Here is an 18,768-nt window from a genome sequence, read left to right as displayed (position 1 = left end):
CACACTGCTAATTCCTGTTACTGACACTGAAGGCAAATTGGTCAGGATGCCAATTAGAATGAATGGACGCAGAAAGTAAGCATACAGGTTTCGTGGTGCTGTCTAGATTTAACTTTTTTCTGGAGGGATAATTTTATACTTTTACAGCATTTTTTGAGAGCCAAACTGTCTTCCTTTTCTTGTCGAGACTTAAAGTACCATTTTCAGAAAAGAAAGATATGTAATCTTCTAAGACTAGAAGAACAATAGACTGAACCATATAATCATAAAAGCCGGTGTAGATACAGCCTGAAATTGCATCCAAAAATCTGTTGCCTAGCATATAAGACATGTACGAAGATATTGATTAAAGATCTCAGACACCTCTTAATATATAAGAATCACAGTCTGAAGACCGAGCAGTCAATCACATAGACAGACTCAAAATTAGGTTCATTTTCTTACTAAATAAAATGAATCAGGCAGTATGATCGCAGCCTGAATGCAGATTTCAGGATGATAGACAATTATATTATATGTCTTTCAAAAAATGATAAGGATTTATGAGGCATGTCCCATATAGCAGATACATCAGTAGTCACAGGCAGCCGCAATATGAGCAGGTGCATTATTCTGGGCTGAGCATTAATAAAAGAGAATTATGGATAGTACTTTATACTCATGTATTATAGCGCAATATTCTCCTCCTGCATTTAAAACTCTCGGAAATTGTTTTCAGAACAGTTTAAAAAATGTCAATGGGCGCCGGATTTGGAGACCACGGGACCATGGGGCTCTTATGGGGACCTTCAAATGAAGGAACCAATTAATTGTTCATCTCCACATCTTTAAAGTTAGTGGAAAAAAAAGAGGGGAAAATGTACTCTAATCAAGAAAATGGAATAAAGGCGCAAAGAAATGGCAAAAAAGCCATGACTTAAAATGTACCAAACTGCTCCTACATTTTTTCAAAACTTTTTCTAATAAAAACTGATGGAAAGTGGGCTAACTAAATTCTAGCTCATGTCTAGCATCATTTTTTTCATACATTCATACATGATGAGCCACTGTGATATGATATATTTTTCTTGATTGATTTAATTTCAGGTTGTCTAACTTTATGGTTGTATAACTTTATAATGTCTGGCCCAATATGTTTGCATTCCTTTGTGAGAAGTGGATAGGTCAACATCATACCATTAACAATCATAGAACCTTTTGAGAAGTGGATATCTCGATCCTATATTGCAGAATGTTAATACTATAATTATTTAGTGATCTGCTATATTATATTGTGATGAAATAGGGCATCAAGTTGTGGACCTAAAAATACTAAAAGGGTTTGTGCCAACATTCTGAGTTATTCTCTAGGGAATAACTCTTTGATCCTTAAGGTTGGATTGACCACTTGGACAGCCATTGATCCTAAGAAGAGAACTCTGCAGACTCATAGACAAAGAATAAAATACAGGTGCACGTGCTTAGGCTCCTCTTTGTGCGGATGAGGAACATCAGAGCCCCCAATGTCACAATCAGTGGTAGTCCCAGTGATATTACTGCCAATGGGTCAACGATAACTTACAATCTAGGTACAAACCATTTAAGTCATACTGTATGGTGTGGTTCTACACCCTGGTTAATATAAGAATTTTGAACCAAAGACCGTACTCTATTACCATAAAATTCTTTAATAATGTATGTAGTAATAATTTTCTAAAGTAAGCAACCCTTCTTACAGATTAGTATAAAATATTCAAGGGGTTGTCCACTACTAGGACAACTTTTTCCTAAACTAAATGTTCGGCCCTGATAAATAATGAAGCCTACACTCACCTCCCGTGTTGGCTCTGTTCCCACAGTGTCTGCACTCGCACTCCCCAGGACTGAGATGCGGTGTTGTGACACTTGAGCCCGGCACCTAATCAGCACTGACGTCACTGTCTCCGCCTTTGGACAAACTGAACATGAAGTGGAATCCAGTGATCAGCTGCAGTACGGACTTCCTCTTCATGTTCAGTTCATACGAAGGCAGAGACAGTGACGCCAGTGTTGATTGGACGCTGGGTAGGAATCACACATAATTCCACCGCATCACAGCCCCGGGACCGTGAGTGCAGACACTGCTGGAACGGAGCCGGCACAGGAGGTGAGTGTTAGGAGTCAGGTTCCTGCGTCTCCTCTGCTGGAATCCAGATCCTTACATTCTGAGGTCTCTTGCTCTTTATCTACCGCAGAGGAAATTGCCTTGCAGCAAATGTCTCCAGGGGTTAAGTCCTTCTGTCCTCCTACTGAGCATGCTCATGAGACGGTTTCCCTTTGGAGATTGGGAGTCATGTGCTCAGGTCCTGCTCCAGATCTCATTGGTCCATCTCGGAGATCTGGAAGCTTCCAGAAGGTCCCGGCTGCTATAAAAAGCGCGCATGACCGTTCCGCCTTACGCTAGTATAGACTATACTGCTTTTGTGTGAATGGTGACGGATGTATGATTCTGGTGACTGACTTATTATGAAACCCCTTCTCTCTGATTTTACGCATGTGGTTAGGGAATTAGTTCAGTAGTCTGCGCCAGTCTGTGGCAAGCCTCAGGCCACTGTGCACACCGCACCTCTGCGCTAGCATCCGACATAGCGCCTGCTTTGTAGCTGTGTCGTCCAGCGGCAGTGTCCTGCGCCCCGCTGCGGTTGCAGCCCTTCTTGGTGTTCGCAGTAGCGACGCAGCACACACAGTAGGTCTAGACGGACGCAGCCCCTCTGTCTTAGTTCCTGCTCCTGTGACCTTTTACCGTGTGTGCATTTACCTGAGGCCTGTGACTTTAACAGGCTCAGCCTTTTGTATGTTTTTGTTGCGGCGCCTCTGTGTGTGAACAGAGTCTGCTCTGCGCACTTCGGGTGAAGTTCAACCCGTGCGCATTATATCGCCATATTGCTCGTCTGCCATTACTCATCAGCGGTTGTAACACCTACTGCACGGTGGACCCCGAGCGGCGAACGCACTTTATTATTATTTTTATTTAGTGCGTTCCGCCATTCCTAACAGTGAGTAAAGGCTTTATTATTCTACCAGAGCCAAACATTTAGTTTAAGGGCCCCGTTACATTTAGCGATGCACCGGCGATCCCGACAACGATACGACCCGGTCAGGATCGCTGGTGCACCGCTAAATGGTCGCTAGTGAGCTGCCAAACAGGCAGATCTCACCAGCGATGCAGCAACGCAGCAGCGGTCATTACTTACCTGTCAGACGCGGTGATGATGAAGTCCTCCGCCCGCGTCCACGCGTCGCTCTTCGGCGCCATCAGGAAGCCGCCGACGAGAAATGGCCCAGGACGTTCTCGCGCGATCAGCGATAGCCAGCCGGGGAGCCGATCTGAGGTAAGTGTCACATGTAGCGATATCGCTAGCAATATCGCTGCTGCGTCACAAAATCGGTGACACTTTAGCGATATTGCTAGCGATATCGCTATGTGTGAAGCCCCCTTAAGTAGGGGTTCTCCTAATAGTGGATAACCCCTTTAAAAGCAATGTATAAAAAATAGGACAAAATCTGCATTAACCCCCAAAGGGGAAAGGATATGCAAAAGATATAAGAATGCAAAAAATGCCCTGATATAAAAATTAAAATGTAAACTAATTGCAAAACATAACAATCCTTATTGATGTAATTGGCTAAAATATCATAAAATGGCACAGTATGTAATTAGAGGCATGATTAAAAAGAAAGACTGGGCAATGAGGATAATGAGTATTTTATGATTACAGAGAAATATGAAAGGTAGATCTGTAAGCTGAATAGTAATGAAGGTCAGAGAGATGCAAGGTAAAATATATGATTTAAATCCAAATAATATCATTTCCTTTATTGCCCAAAGAAATACATTTATACAATTGTATGATATGCATTTATAAGTAAAGTGCATAGAGCAAAAATCTAATAGTATAGTGTACATAAAATAAAGGTCCTATTCATAAAAGCAATTTTGACAGAATTCTGGTGTAAATTGCTTTGAAAAGTCACAAAATTGTGGCGCAACTTGCAGTTTTGACGCCAGTTTCTCCCAGCAACACCAGAATGGACAGGGCATGACTGGGTGCAGCGGGGTGTGATGCCACAGCTCGTCTAATTCATGTAGAGCTTTTTGCATTTCCTACTTCAGAAATCTTATTCCAGTTACTAATTTAGTGGCAATTTTTGGGGAGATTAGTGGCAAGGTACATGGAGGAACATGCCACTCATCAGCCACTCCTGATTAATGAAGTGGCATGCATCTACTCATGAATCAGTAGCGTCTGACTCCACCACTCCCTCTGGTTAAGACAAGTGAGAAAATCGCTAGTCTTGATGATTCAGAACCAAGGATTCCTGGCTTTGCTATATAAGTACAAGTACAAATACCCAGTTATATCAGATACCTAAGGTATTGAGAATTGGGAAATACTGACCCTGCATAATGTTGAGTCTTTCTATTGCTGAGTAATGCACCCCAACGTACGTTTCATGTAGCCTACTCTCTAACCTTCTATACAACTCAGTTTATCGATCTACCATTCATACAGTATCTGCAATGTGATCATACTCATTATCCTCCTGGTTGTCCAGCCCTTGTTATTAATCATAAGTAAATTAAACTTGGCACTCAACTTTGTAAAAGGTAAATAGGTCAAGCAAAGCAAGCAGTCAAGCAAAAAGTATTTCGGCCCCACATGGCCTTCTTCAGTTACAGACTGCAGTGAGAGCTTGTTATCTTATATGAATTATACCATAGTGAACAGTCACAATATCGCTTTAAGTAATGGGCTGTCATATGGACCACAAGGAAAATGAATGCCCTGGTTAACGTGAACATCCTAGAGGAAGATAAGTATGTGCATCTGCAAATGTGAGATGAAAAATGAACGGCACTCAAATGGCTCTCATTTTTCTGTGTCCTGATCATATACCATATTGACTGACCAAGTGACGGTAAAAATGCAATCGGTAACTGGTGCTCAGCTTGGAACAAACATCTATGTAATCAGAGTGAAAAAAGAAAAAATGCGGCACTCACCAAAATGCTGTGTTACCAAAGTCCTTTATTTTGCCATATTCAATGTAGACAGTGGTTTTACAGGCAGGTGTACAGAGGCATGCGGGGAACAGAGACGGACAATGGGCATTTCACATTCAAGACACTTCAACTGGTCCAGACCAGGGATTCCCAGCCAGTCTCCCATGCCAGTACTTGCCCAGCCTCAAGCTGCTTAGCAGCTGTGATCTGACAAGGGCATGCAAATTCATCTTAGAATGGCTGTTGAATATGGCAAAATAAAGGACTTTGGTTACACAGCAATCTGGTAGGTGCCGCATTTTTCCCTTTTTCACGCTGAGTACGTGCGTCTGCCTTTCCAAAGTTGAGTGCCAAGTTTAATTTACTTATCTCTTATGGTGTGGGAACCTATTTGTATACCATCCATAGTAGTGATTATGGTGTTTTTTCTTATACTTGTTTTTAATCATGTCCTGTGTAATTTTATGTTTTTTAGCCAATTATGGCAATAGAGATTGTTACGTTTTGCAATTAGTTTGCATTTTATACTTTTGTATAGGTATTTTTTGTGTTTTCACACTCAAAGTTTAATCTTTGCTTTAGCTACATAAGAGAAGCACACACAGCTTTCTGGCCTCTCTCCTTCATAACCCCATTCTGCGTAGGTTCCAAAACAAAGGGTATTCCCATCATGGATATTTATGGAATATCACCAGGAAAGGTCCCACTTGTAGGAGCTCATCTTAAGAAAAGGACCCAATCTTATTATTTATTTCTTTTACCCACTTACATTATCTATATCTACACTATTAATTCCACTGAGCTTTGCATACAATGACATCTTGCTTCACTAATGGCCGCATATGCTATTGCTTCATAATTTTCATAGCCCCCATAAAAATAAATAGAAATAGTTCATAAATGATCAATTCGCCACTTACTTAAGGGTAAGACATTGCCCCTTCTTCAAATACTATGGTCCTAGAGATGGAGCTCACATCCTATGAATGGGCAAAAAAGTCTTAGATGGAAAAACCCCTCTAAAGAGAATCTGACAGCTGATACAATTTGCCCAATCCGTGGCAGTCATGATGAACATTTATCCCTTTAACCTGACAGCTAATGTATTCTGCCCGAGCAGCATGTATCAGACACTGGCTGCATGATCTCAGCCAGGTATGTTTGACTCTGAAATACTGCAGATTTTCAGAAGAAATTATACTTTAATAGCTGCCAGGGACCAAGACGGCGCTATAGACATTTCAGGCAGATGAGTCCCTAGTGGCTTCTCCCTGCCTGCTACCAGTGACTGACAGGTCTCTGCCTATCCCAGAGACTTGCCTGTCCAATTAGTCTACAGTACGGTCTCAGTCCCCGGCGGACATTAAAGTATGTTTTTCTCTGAAACACCACAGCATTCCAGAGTCAAATATGCCTCTGAGTTATTACAGCCAGTGCCCGATATATACTGCCTACAGATTGGGCAACATGTATCTGTTAGGTTCACTTTAACATACCTCCCAACTTTTGAAGAATGGAAAGAGGACAAAGGCTGTGGCGCGGCAAATTTTAGACCATGCCCCGGCCACACCCATTTCAGAACTAGTCACACCCATGTCCATGCCCCAACCGCACCCATTTAGCACTGCTGATCACACTGACTGGTACTAAGGGCACACTGGCTGGCATTATGGGCACAGTGGCTGGTACTGTTGGCACACTGACTGGTACTGAGGAAAAGAATAGAGAGAGAAAAAAGAAAACAGAGAGAAAGAAAGAAAGAACAGAGAGGGAAAGAAAGGGGAAAGAGAACAGAGAGAGAAAGAAAGAAAGAGGAGAAAGAAAGCGAGAACAGAGAAAGAGAAAGAAAGAGGGGAAGGAGAGAAAGAAACAGAGAGAGAAAGAAAGAAAGAACAGAGAGAAAGAAACAGAGAGAAAGAAAGAACAGAGATAAAGAAAGAGGGGGACAGAAAAAAAGAACAGAGAGAAAGAACAGAGAGAAATAAAGAGGGGAAATAAAGAACAGAGAGAAAGAAAGAACAGAGAAAGAAAGAAAGAAAGAACAGAGAGAGAAAGAACAGAGAGAGAAAGAAAGATTAGAGATAGAAAGAATAAGATTAGAAAGAGAAAGAAAGAGGGGAAAGAAAGAACAGACAAGAGAAAGAAAAAAGAAAGAGAAAGAAAGAGGGGAAAGAACAGAGAGAAATAAAGAAAGAGAAAGAAAGATGGGACAGAAAAAAGAACAGAGATAGAGAAGAAAGAACAGAGAGAGAGAGAACAGAGAGAGAGAAGATGGAACAGAGAAAGAGAAATAGATATGGAAAAGAAGGAAAGAACAGAGAGAGAAAGAAAGAGGGAAAAGAAAGAACAGAGAAAGAAAGAAAGAAAAAGAACAGAGAGAGAGAGAAAAAAAAGAAAGAGGAGAAAGAAAGAACAGAGAGGGAGAGAGAAAGCAAGTGGGAAAAGAAAGAAAGAACAGAGACAGTAAGAAAAAAGAAAGAAAGAGGGGAAAGAAAGAAAGAACAGAGTGAGAGAGAAAGAACAGAGAGAGGGAGGAAAGAAAGAACAGAGAGAAAGAAAGAGGGGAAAGAAATAACAGAGAAATGAAGAACAGAGAGAGAAAGGAAGAACAGAGAGAGAAAGAAAGATTAGAGAAAGAAAGAGGGGAAATAAAGAACAGAGCGAAAGAAAGAACAGAGAGAGAAAGGAAGAGGGGAAAGAAAGAAGAGAGAGAGAAAGAAACAAAGAGAGAAATAAATAAAGATTCTATAAATATACTAAAGCAGTCCGGGTCACATTGTAGTGCCCACCTGAGCCTCCTGATGCAGGACATATCATGATCCGCTCACATCCCCGAGTCCAAGGCAATCCAGCTGTCTGCGCTGTCGGAGGAGGACACGGCACAATCTCCTCCCGAAATTACCTCATTTTCGGTCAGCTTCCAGCATGTCACTTCCGGTGGAACGTCACATGCAAATTTTAAAGTGCTCCTCTGGGTTCCGCCATGTACTCCTGTGTCTGTGGGAAAAGTAACCTCCCGACCGGGGCAGTCTCAAAATCGGGACTGTCCTGCCGGATCCGGAACGGTTGGGAGGTATGAATGCTCCCCACCATACACTTTGTACACGCATGGCTCCGCACACCTCATACACGGTTCCGCTTTGTATGCCTCGTACACACACACGGCTCCGATCCGTACACCTTGCACACACACAAGGCTCCACTCCGGAAACCTCGTGTACATGCGGCTCTGCTCCATACACCTTGTACACATGCAGCCACGCTCTGTACACCTTGTTCACACATGGCTCCACTCCGTAAACCTTGTACACATGAAGTTCCACTCCATACACCCACGGCTCTGCTCTGCTCCGTTCACACACGGCTCAGCTCCGTACACTTCGTACACACAGGGCTCCGTTTTGTATGCCCTGCACACATGCGGCTCCGCTCCGTACACGCGGTTCCGCTCCGTACACACGCGGCTCTGCTCAGCTCCGTAAACACACGGCTCAGCTCTGTACACTTTGTACACACAGGGCTCCATTCCGTACACCTCGTATACACAGGGCTCCGTTCCGTACACCTCATACACACACGGCTCCGCTTCATACACCTCGTACACACACAACTCTGCTCCATACACACACAGCTCCGCACCGTACACCTTGTACACACACGGCTCCACTCCGTACACCTCGTACACACGTGGCTCTGCTCTGCACACCTCGTACACACGGCTCCTCTCCGTACGCCTCGTACACACGCAGCTGCCCTCCATACGTCTCGTACACACGGCTCCGCTCCGTACGCCTTGCACACACGTGACTCCGCTCCGTACGCCTCATACACACGTGGCTCTGTATGCCTCGTACACATGCGGCTCCACTCCGTATGCCTCGTACACACATGCTCCACTCTATACACCTCGTACACACGGCTCCGCTCCATACACCTCGTACACACGCGGCTCCACTCTGTACATACACGGCTCTGCTGCATACACACACGGCTCCGCTGCATACACACACGGCTCCACTCCATCCACCCTGTAAACCCCTCCTGACCCCACACATAAACTTCACCTCATCCAGCACCATGACAACTAGCAAAGCAGAGTCCTGCAGACTTGGAGGCCCCTGATCATGTGACCCCTGACTCCACCCCTCCTGTGACCTCATCACAGGTCCTGTGCTCACAGAACACACAGCCCAGCCACATCATTACAGGCTGCGGTGGATCTCTCTGGGACGGCGAGGATGGGGTCGGTGCATGGGGGGGCGTGGAAATACAGTAAAAATAGCGTTCCGGGTGGGACGCGGGTGGGGGGGTTAAAAACGGGACTGTCCCACGAAAATTAGGATGGTTGGGAGCTATGACTTTAAGCATAGTTGGATGATTAAACCAGAACCCCGTTGCAACATGCACTTTTTACACATTTGATATTGTAGTAGACCAAAAGACGCTGTGGGACACAAAATAAAATTATATTATAAGTATATTTCAAAGCATACTACATTTTGGCTCACTATTTTAGTGTAATTTTTAGTGTAATAAAACAATGTACTGATTTATTTATCGTTCCAAGGTAACTAAAATAATAATAAAAATATCTATCTACTATCTATCCTATATATCTATCCTATCTATCTATCTATCGCACACTTTGATGAATAGGGGCCCTTGACTGCAGCATCGGACTACGCAGGGTTTATTGTTGGTTACTTCGGAAACTTTCATCACTAGAACAATTAAAACATTGGTTGTGCAGGAGACATAGACTATAGCTGAGAGTGAACACAATACACAGATGGGCAGATACAGGAGTAATTCATTTCTGCTGATTCTGTGCTTAAGCATGTGTTGTCAGCCTGATTATCAGTAATCCAGGTACTCTGTATTGATCACATAATAATTGTCTTGCTTTTTCCAATTGCTTGCGGGCTAAATGTGATTAATGGTAGATTTGTTGAGCACGCTAAGAACTTGTGGTGTCTGCGTCAACGACATACGGTACAATAATTTGCCATTAATTAAGTGAAGTATTGGTTACACCTGTGCCTGTTTCCTTTGAAGTTTCCCACAATTTGCATGCTATTAATGACTCGGAATCTGTGAAGGTATTAGGAGCCAGTATATTACTATGGATTTTTCTACTGCAGGTGGCAGCCTATGACTTTCAGCTTCCTGTAAATATCAACTTTACTGGTGGATTAGCTGACGCTGACAGCTCTGTTCCCGTCACTCCAAGCCATTCAGAAAAGCACATTGTTGTCCCAAGACCTCAAACAGTGAAAGTCATCACTCCTGCCTGTAAAGTAAATGCTACAGGTACGTCAATACATTTGTCTGTAACCTATTAATAGAGTAAAAGTGCTCACAACCCAAGCAATGCTGGTAGATAGAAGGCGCGAAGGCTTCCAGATAGATGTGGTCTGTGATTGACCAGCCGCTCTATAACTGACTCTTCTCTACCCGGAACACATTATCTGATATAACAAATTCCTGACTACTTAGAGATATAGCCTTATAGAACGTCACCTTCAAATCAAAAGCATTTATAAATTGTGAAAATGTCATTCTATAAAATGTCTGTTACTGAATATGTTTTACCATTTCTGGCCAGCGCCAATCAATATTGTCTTCATTGCAGACCCACATATTGTATATAGGCATTGCCTAAAGAAGTAGTATAATTTTAACTTTTTAAATTATTTAAGTAGTTTTTTTTCCCTATTCCCTCCTAATTATGTATTTAATGTAGTGTAAATATAGTGCATGATCTAACTAACTTGTGTCTGCAGGGCTGACAGTTCTAATGAATTGCAATGCAATAGAACTTCGACTACGGAAAGTGAAAGATCCATAGAGGGACTTAGAAAAAAGTAAAAAGAAAAGTTAAAAAGAATTGTAAAAATATTAAAAAAAGAAATCACAAAATAATCATAAAAAATAAAAAATATTTTGTACCCATGGATAAATATTTTTATAAAAAGCAAAAATAATAAGCAAAAGAGTCACGTATTTGGTATTGCCGCGTCCAAAACGACCTGACCTATAAAACTGTCCCACCAGTTATCCCCTTCAGTGACCACTGTAAAAAAAAAATACGAGGCAAAAAATTGTGCTTTTTCATCATACTGACAAACAAAAAGTGAAATAAAACATGACCAAAAGACAAATATAAATAAAAATGGTATCTCTGAAAATGTCATCTTGTCCCGCAAAAAGCAAGCTGCCAAACAGCTCAATCAGTGGAGAAATAAAAAAGTTATAGCTCTCGGAATAAAGCGATGCAAAAATATTTTTTTCTATAAAATTGTTTTTGTATAAAAGCGCCAAAACACAAAAGCTATTTAAATGTGGTATCATTGTAACCATACTGATCCGAAGAATAAAGCTGCCTTCTCAATTTTACCACATGCAGAACGGGATGAAAAAATAATAAATTCCTGAATTTTTGGCTTTTGTTCATTCTGCCTCCCAAAAATTGGAATAGAAAGTGATCAAAAAATGTCTAGTGCCCAAAAATGGTACCAATGAAAACATCAACTAGTTCCGCAAAAAGGTGATCACATTACTCTGTCAGCAGAAATATTGAAAAAATATAAATCTGGTATCGCTGTAATCGCACCGACCCGAAGACTAAAGTCATCTAATCACATACTGCAGAAGTGGCGTAAAAAATTAATAAAACCAATTCTTCACCTACTGTTCATTTGTTTATTCTGCCTTCCAAAGATGACAGTAAGGCTCAACGCATATTTATCCTGTACTCTACACTGAGTGCTTACATCGCGGTTTCCGTGTGAATCTCTAAAACACGTGATTCAGACAGAACCCCCAGCGGAAGATTCCCTATGATGAGGCAGATGGAGACACTGTGTATGCTGTCTGGCCTATGATCCAGCTGTGGCCATCTTTTTAGGCGTAAATAAAAGTGCCGCCGGCCACAGTTTTGTGCACCTTTAAAAAGAAGGACAACACTGAATAGAGGCCAGGCAGAGTTCAGAGTAACTGAACTGTGGGACTGCTGCAGGAACCCCAGAAGACAGGACTGTGGGACTGCAGAGAGTACACGAGGAAGCAGGGCCCAGTGTGCTAGCAAACATGACGATCAGGTGCCTCCCTCAAAGGAGGACAGCCTGATATACCCCTGCCTGGTCTGCCATTGGTCCGACGGTGCTTCTGGGTCAGGGCACCGCCGGAGCACAAGTGACAGGAGGGAGGCGCGGCACATTGCATGCAGAGATACCGTCGGCCGTGGACATGTCAGAAGGGCCGCTGCGGCTGCCGAACAGCGGGGGGCTGCGGCGTGGGAGCGGAGGCCGGGTGAGTATAAAGCGGCGGCATGACAGTACCCCCCCCTTAAGCTGCCCTCCCCTGAGATTAGCAAAAAATCTCTTGAGAATGCTTGGAGCATTGATATTCTCCCGGGGTTCCCGGGACCTCTCCTCAGTACCAAAGCCCTTCCAGTCAATAAGAAAAAAGGTCCTACCTCTAACCTTTTTCATGGCGATGATATCCTCCACCTCAAAGGTATTATCGGTACCAACCAGCTGAAACACAGGATCAGATACGGGGTGGAAACGGTTCAGTACCACAGGTTTCAGGAGAGAGATGTGGAAGGTCTTCGGGACCCAGAGCGAAGCAGGCAACCTCAATTTGTAGGCGACTTCATTGATAATTCTGGTGGGCATTGGAGAAATGGCGTAGGTACTCAGTCAGCGTCTGGTTGGTACGTTCCACCTGCCCGTTGGACTGTGGATGGTAGGCAGAGGAAAAGTCGACGGAAACGTTCATGAGCTTACAAAGTGCCCGCCAGAACTTGGAGGTGAACTGAAACCCCCGGTCAGACACAGTACGTTGCAGTAGTCCATGGAGTCTGAAGATGTGATGGATGAAGACTTTGGCCAACTCAGGAGCCGAGGGGAGACTGGACAGAGGGATGAAGTGGGCCATCTTGGAGAAACAGTCCACCACCACCAGGATGACTGTACAGCCAGAAGAACGGGGTAGGTCGGTGATGAAATCCATGGCAATGTGTTTCCAAAGAACCGCAGGGACAGGCAATGGAAGTAATAAGCCGGATGGAAGTTGTCACGGCACTTTGTTTTTAGCACAGGAGGGACAAGAGGCCACGAAATCAAGCACATCTTGGCGAAGCGTAGGCCACCAGTAGTGACGCATAATAAGGGCAAGCATCTTCTTGGTTCTGGCATGGCCGGCCAATCTGGAAGAGTGTCCCCATAGAAGGACCTTTTGCTTGAAATTTTCAGGCACAAGGGTCTTGCCGGGAGGTGGAGAAAGCCAGGTCACTGGAGCCACTATGATGATTTTAGTGGGCTCAATAATGTGCGAAGGTTCCTCCACTGTTTCAATTGGCTGGAAGACCCTGGATAGAGTGTTGGCTTTCGTGTTCTTGTTGCCGGGGCGAAAGCGGAGCTCAAAGTCAAGTCGGGTGAAAAATAAGGACCATCTGGCCTGACGTGGATTGAGTCTCTGGGTAGACTGGAGATAGGCCAAGTTCTTGTGGTCAGAGAAGATTACAAAGGGATGGACAGCCCCCTCCAGGAGATGACACAATTCTTCTAGGGCCAATTTTATAGCCAACAGTTCACGGTCACCGATTGAGTAGTTGCACTCATATGGAGAGAAGGTCTTTGAAAAGAAGCCACAGGGATGCAGACGACCAGAGGCTGATCTCTGGGACACTACCGCCCCGGCACCTGTTGAAGAAGCATCCACCTCGAGTACAAAGGGTTGGTTGCTTTCAGGACGGTGCAACACCGGGGCCGTGGAGAAAGCCCATTTTAGGGTCTGAATGGCCTCCTCCACCTCCGTAGTCCAAGAATTGTGAGCTGTCCCCTTTCAGGTGAGAGCGGAAATAGGTTTGGTTATTGCGGAAAAGTGAGAAATGAATTGCCTAGAATAATTGGCAAACCCGAGAAACCGTTGTATCGCTCTTACCCCAACAGGGTGAGGCCATTTGAGAATGGCAGTCAGTTTCTCGGGATCCATCCTTAATCCAGTGTCAGAGATAATGTATCCCAGAAATGGCAGAGAGGTTTGTTCGAAGAGACATTTCTCTATCTTAGCGTACAAGCGATTCTCCCGAAGATGCTATAACACCAGGCGAACGCTCTTTCTGTGGGATGAGAGATCCAGAGAGAAGACAAGGATGTCATCTAAGTACACAACCACACAGCAGTACAAGAGGTCCCGGAAGACCTCGTTGACGAACTCTTGAAACACCGCAGGAGCATTGCAGAGACCAAAGGGCATGACCAGGTACTCGTAATGGCCGTCTCGAGGGTTGAAAGCCGTCTTCCACTCGTCACCTGCGGGGATATGGATCAGATTATAGGCTCCCCTAAGGTCTAACTTGGAGAAGACCTGAGCCCCTCTGAGACAGTCAAGCAGCTCTGGAATGAGTGGAAGAGGATACCTGTTCTTGATGGTGATCTCATTCAAGCCCCTATAGTCAATGCACGGCCGTAGAGACCCATCCTTTTTCTTGACGAAGAAAAACCTCGCTCCAGCGTGCGAAGAGGACTTCCGTATAAAGCCTTTGGCGAGGTTTTCCTGGACGTACTCAGACATAGCTAAGGTCTCTGCGGGAGACAGGGGGTAGATTCTGCCCCTTGGAGGGGTCGAACCAGGGATTAGTTCAATTGGGCAGTCAAAAGGCCGGTGTGGAGGAAGAACCTCCACTTCCTTCTTATCAAAGGCATCAGCGTAGGAACTGTAGGCTGAAGGAAGGCCCGCAAGGTCAGGAGGTGGCCGAGGAGCGGCCGTAAGACGGACAGGAATCAGGCAGTGAGCTTGGCACGGAGTACCTCCCCTGATGACCAGTCGAGGACAGGCTGATGAGTCCTAAACCAAGGGAGACCGAATAGAATCGCATGGGAGAGCTTGGGCAAAACATAAAAGGCTATGTTCTCTCGATGTAAGGCTCCGACTTGCAACTCCACTTCCTCAGTGACCAAGGTGACAGTCTCCTGTAATGGTTTGCCACCCACTGCGGCAATCTGGCGAGGATTACATAGGGTAACCACGGGAATTTGGTACTTGTCCACCTCTTCACGCCTGATGAAGTTACCTGTCGAGCCCGAATCCACGTAGGCCACCTCGGACCCACGTCTCTGCCTTGAAACCACAAGAACAGATATAGTAAGAGGTTGAGAGGAATGATTAGCACCTAGGGAGGCCTCTCTTACCTGACCTAGGTGGAGGCGTTTCCCGGTCTCTCAGGCCAGTTGCGGACAAAATGCAACGAACCCCCGCAATAGAGGCATAGGCCTTGTGCCCGTCTCTCCCTCCGATGCAACTCGAAAAACTTATGGCGATCCACCTGCATGGGTTCGACCGAGGAGGGAGAAGAGGACCTGGCAGGACCGGGGACTAGCGGACCGGTTGGAAAGGGAAGTAGGTCTAGTGGACCTCCTGTCTCTCGCTGACTCCCGAGCGCGCTCCTGGAAGTGCAGGTCAATGCGGTTGGCCAGCGAGATAAGGACCTCCAGGGTATTCGGGGTATCCCGACCTGCGAGTTCATCCTTTATTCTGCTCGAAAGACCGCGCCAGAATGCCCCTACCAATGCCGCGTCATTCCAGCCAATCTCAGAGGAGAGAGTGCGAAAATGGATCGCATACTGCCCGACCGAAAGAGAACCCTGATGAAGGTTAAAAAGAGACTCGGTAAGAGAGGCTAATCGACCCGGCTCATCGAAAACCCTGCAAAAAGTATCCAAGAAGACCGGAAGACTCAAGACAATGGGGTCGTCCCGTTCCCAGAGAGGGTTCAGCCAGAACCGGGCCTTTCCCCTTTAGATGGGACATAATGAAGGCCACTTTGGTCCGGTCAGAGGGATATTGCTGAGGCAACCATTCAAAATGGAGGCTGCACTGATTTAAGAACCCCCTGCAGAGCTTGGGATCGCCACTAAACCGAGACAGATTGGCGAGGCGGGGTGTCAGGAGAGCTGTAGACACAGGAGGAGGAGGCGGGATCGCGGCGGCAGACTGAAGGACCGACAAACAGCTATCAATGGAGGCCATATAACTGAAAATATGGGCTTGCGTATCCCGTTGCTGACCCAGTTCCTGTTGAAGACTGGCTATTTGAGTGGCATTTCCAGGATCAGCCACCTGCAGGGCCGACAAACGGGTGTCCAAAGACTTCATGACAGACATGATGCATCCCTGATTCTCCCGTAAAAAGGGCAACTCTTTTTGGGTAGCAGCAGAAGTAGCGGCGGGATCCATGGCCTGATCGTACTGTTACCATGGCTGGTCAGGTGAGGAAAATCTCCAGGAGTGGACCCTCTGGATCGTGGCACCAAGGGGCCCTGGGGCGAGCTGCTACGTAGAGCCGACCCCTATACAGGGATCGTTAGGAGCAGGCTACGATAGCTGGTACCGAGAAGGGCGGCTCAGAACGGACTGGAGTAGGAGCACGAGACTGTAGGAGGTAGGACCAGAGTAGGATTGCAGGGCCGGACCTGGGATAGCAGGATGAAGCGGGATCACTGAAGACAGGACCGGAGTTAGACTGCGGGACTGGAGCATAGACAGCAGGACAGAGCAGGATCACAGGAGACAGGACCGGAGTAGGACTGCGGGACTGGAGCATAGACAGCAGGATGGAGCAGGAACATGGGAGGCAGGACTGGAGTAGGACTGCAGGACTGGAGCATAGACAGCAGGATGGAGTAGGAACACAGGAGGCAGGACTGGAGTAGGACTGCAGGACTGGAGCATAGATAGCAGGACCCACATAATACAGGACTGCATGTCTGGTGCAGGAACCACGGAAGACAGGACTGCGGGACTGCAGAGAGTACACGAGGAAGCAGGGCTCAGTGTGCTAGCAAACATGACGATCAGGCGCCTCCCTCAATGGAGGACGGCCTGATATACCCCTGCCTGGTCTGCCATTGGTCCGGGTCAGGGCACCCCTGAGCACAAGTGACAGGAGGGAGGCGCGGCCACGGCACATGCGCATTGCATGCAGAGATACCGTTGGCCACGGACCTGTCAGAAGGGGCCGCCGCGGCTGCCGGCGGGGGACTGCGGCGCGGGAGCGGAGGCCGGGTGAGTATACAGCGGCGGCATGACATTTCCTAATAAAAGCTTCAAATCAATCCACAAAAAAGATCAAGTCCCACCTCAGGTTCATCATCTATCAAAGAAAGTATAGGTGGCTTCCACGTTACTGGTAATACAAAGGCTCTGGAAAGTGGAAATAGCTCTTTTCCTTCCAAAACATATCCAGCGAATTCTGAGCTACCAAATCCAAATGCCCCCTCTCTTCTGAGCCCCACAGTGTGCCGAATCCACATTTGGCTTCCTAATTTTTGGCATTTCTTTAACAATGAGAGCCTGCCTTATTTATAGGTGCATGTCTCCAGAAGCATGAGCTGGGCACAATGTTCTGGTCACAACAATGTACTGGTCACTACAGCATAATGGGCACTACAATGTCTGTTTGCAATTTTCACTCAGCAACATCCATAGCTGCTTGTTTCTGGGAAACACCCATGGAGTCAAATTCATCACTACACCTTCCCAAAGGGGTATAATTTCCAAAATGGGGTCATTTGAAGGGGGATTCTGATCTTCTAGCACTTAGGGGCTCTGTATATGGAGTCCGCAAACTATTTTAGGAAATTCTGCCATAGAAGAGTCAAACAGCATGCTGTCCCTCCCAAATCTCACCATATAGTTAAGCATCACTCTACAGCCACTTATGGGGTATTTCTACATTCAGCACAGAAACTGTGGGACAAATTTTAGTGCCATTTTTGCTCATTTCCCCTTGTGAAAATGTAAAATCTAGGGCTAAAACTAAATTTTGGTGTTAAAAATTTAATTTTTTCTTCACTGCCCAATGGTATAGAATTCTGTGACACACCTCTGGTGTCAATATGATCACTGCACCCTAGATGAATTCATTGAGAAGTGTAGTTTGTAAAATGGGGTCACTTATCCATGGTTCTTCTGTTCTGGCACCTCAGGGGTTCTGCCAGTGTTACATAGCACCCTCAAACAAGCTCAGCAAAATCTAAACTCCAATAAAGCACTTCTTTCCTTCTGACCTTTGCACTATACCTCAAAAGTAGTTTTCGACCACACATGGGTTATCGGTGTTAGGAGAAATTGCACAACAATTTTAGGGATCCAGTGTGTCCTCTTACCCTCATTAAACACCAAGTTTGGGGTTAAAATAACATTTTTGTGGGAAAAATTTGATTTTTTTTTAATTTTTATGACTTTACGTTATAAACATCTGAGAAGCACCTGGGGGTTCAAGGTGCTCACCACACATCTAAATACATTCCTTGAGAGGTCTAGTTTCCAAAATGCGGTCATGTATGGGAGGTTTCTACTGTTTAGGCACATCAGGGGCTCTACAAATGTGACATGACATCACCAGATCATTGCATCAAAGTCTGCATTCCAAAACAGAACTTCCTTTCTGAGGCCTGCTTTGCGCCCAAACAGTAGTAACCATCCACGTATGGGGTATCAGTGTACTCAGGAAAAATAGCACAACAAACTGTATGGTGCAAATTCTTCTGTTACCCTTGTGAAAATGCTCAACGTTATGTTTTTCTGTTAAGGTGCTCGCCACACATCTAGATAAGTTCCTAGTTCCTCCTCTGTTTAGGCACATCAGGGGCTCTCTAAATGCAGCATGGCTTACGCTTATTATTCCAGCAAATTTTTCATTCAAAAAGTCAAATGGCACTCCTTCTCTTCCGAGC

General features: G+C 45.3%; 1 protein-coding gene across 1 annotated transcript in view; it reads left to right on the top strand.

The window, feature by feature from the left end:
* Window positions 1–18,768, top strand: part of CFAP47 (cilia and flagella associated protein 47) — a 926,770-nt gene that overhangs the window by 232,831 nt on the left and 675,171 nt on the right. The window contains exon 23 of the mRNA XM_073550693.1: window positions 10,165–10,333. Coding sequence (XP_073406794.1) covers window positions 10,165–10,333 — 169 coding nt within the window. The remainder of the gene's footprint in view (window positions 1–10,164; window positions 10,334–18,768) is intronic.

This window comes from Dendrobates tinctorius, unplaced genomic scaffold (assembly GCF_039654945.1).
Source record: "Dendrobates tinctorius isolate UK_male_01 unplaced genomic scaffold, ASM3965494v1 ptg000166l, whole genome shotgun sequence".
NCBI classification, from domain to species: Eukaryota; Metazoa; Chordata; class Amphibia; order Anura; family Dendrobatidae; genus Dendrobates; species Dendrobates tinctorius.
This window is presented reverse-complemented; position numbering and strand designations above follow the sequence as displayed.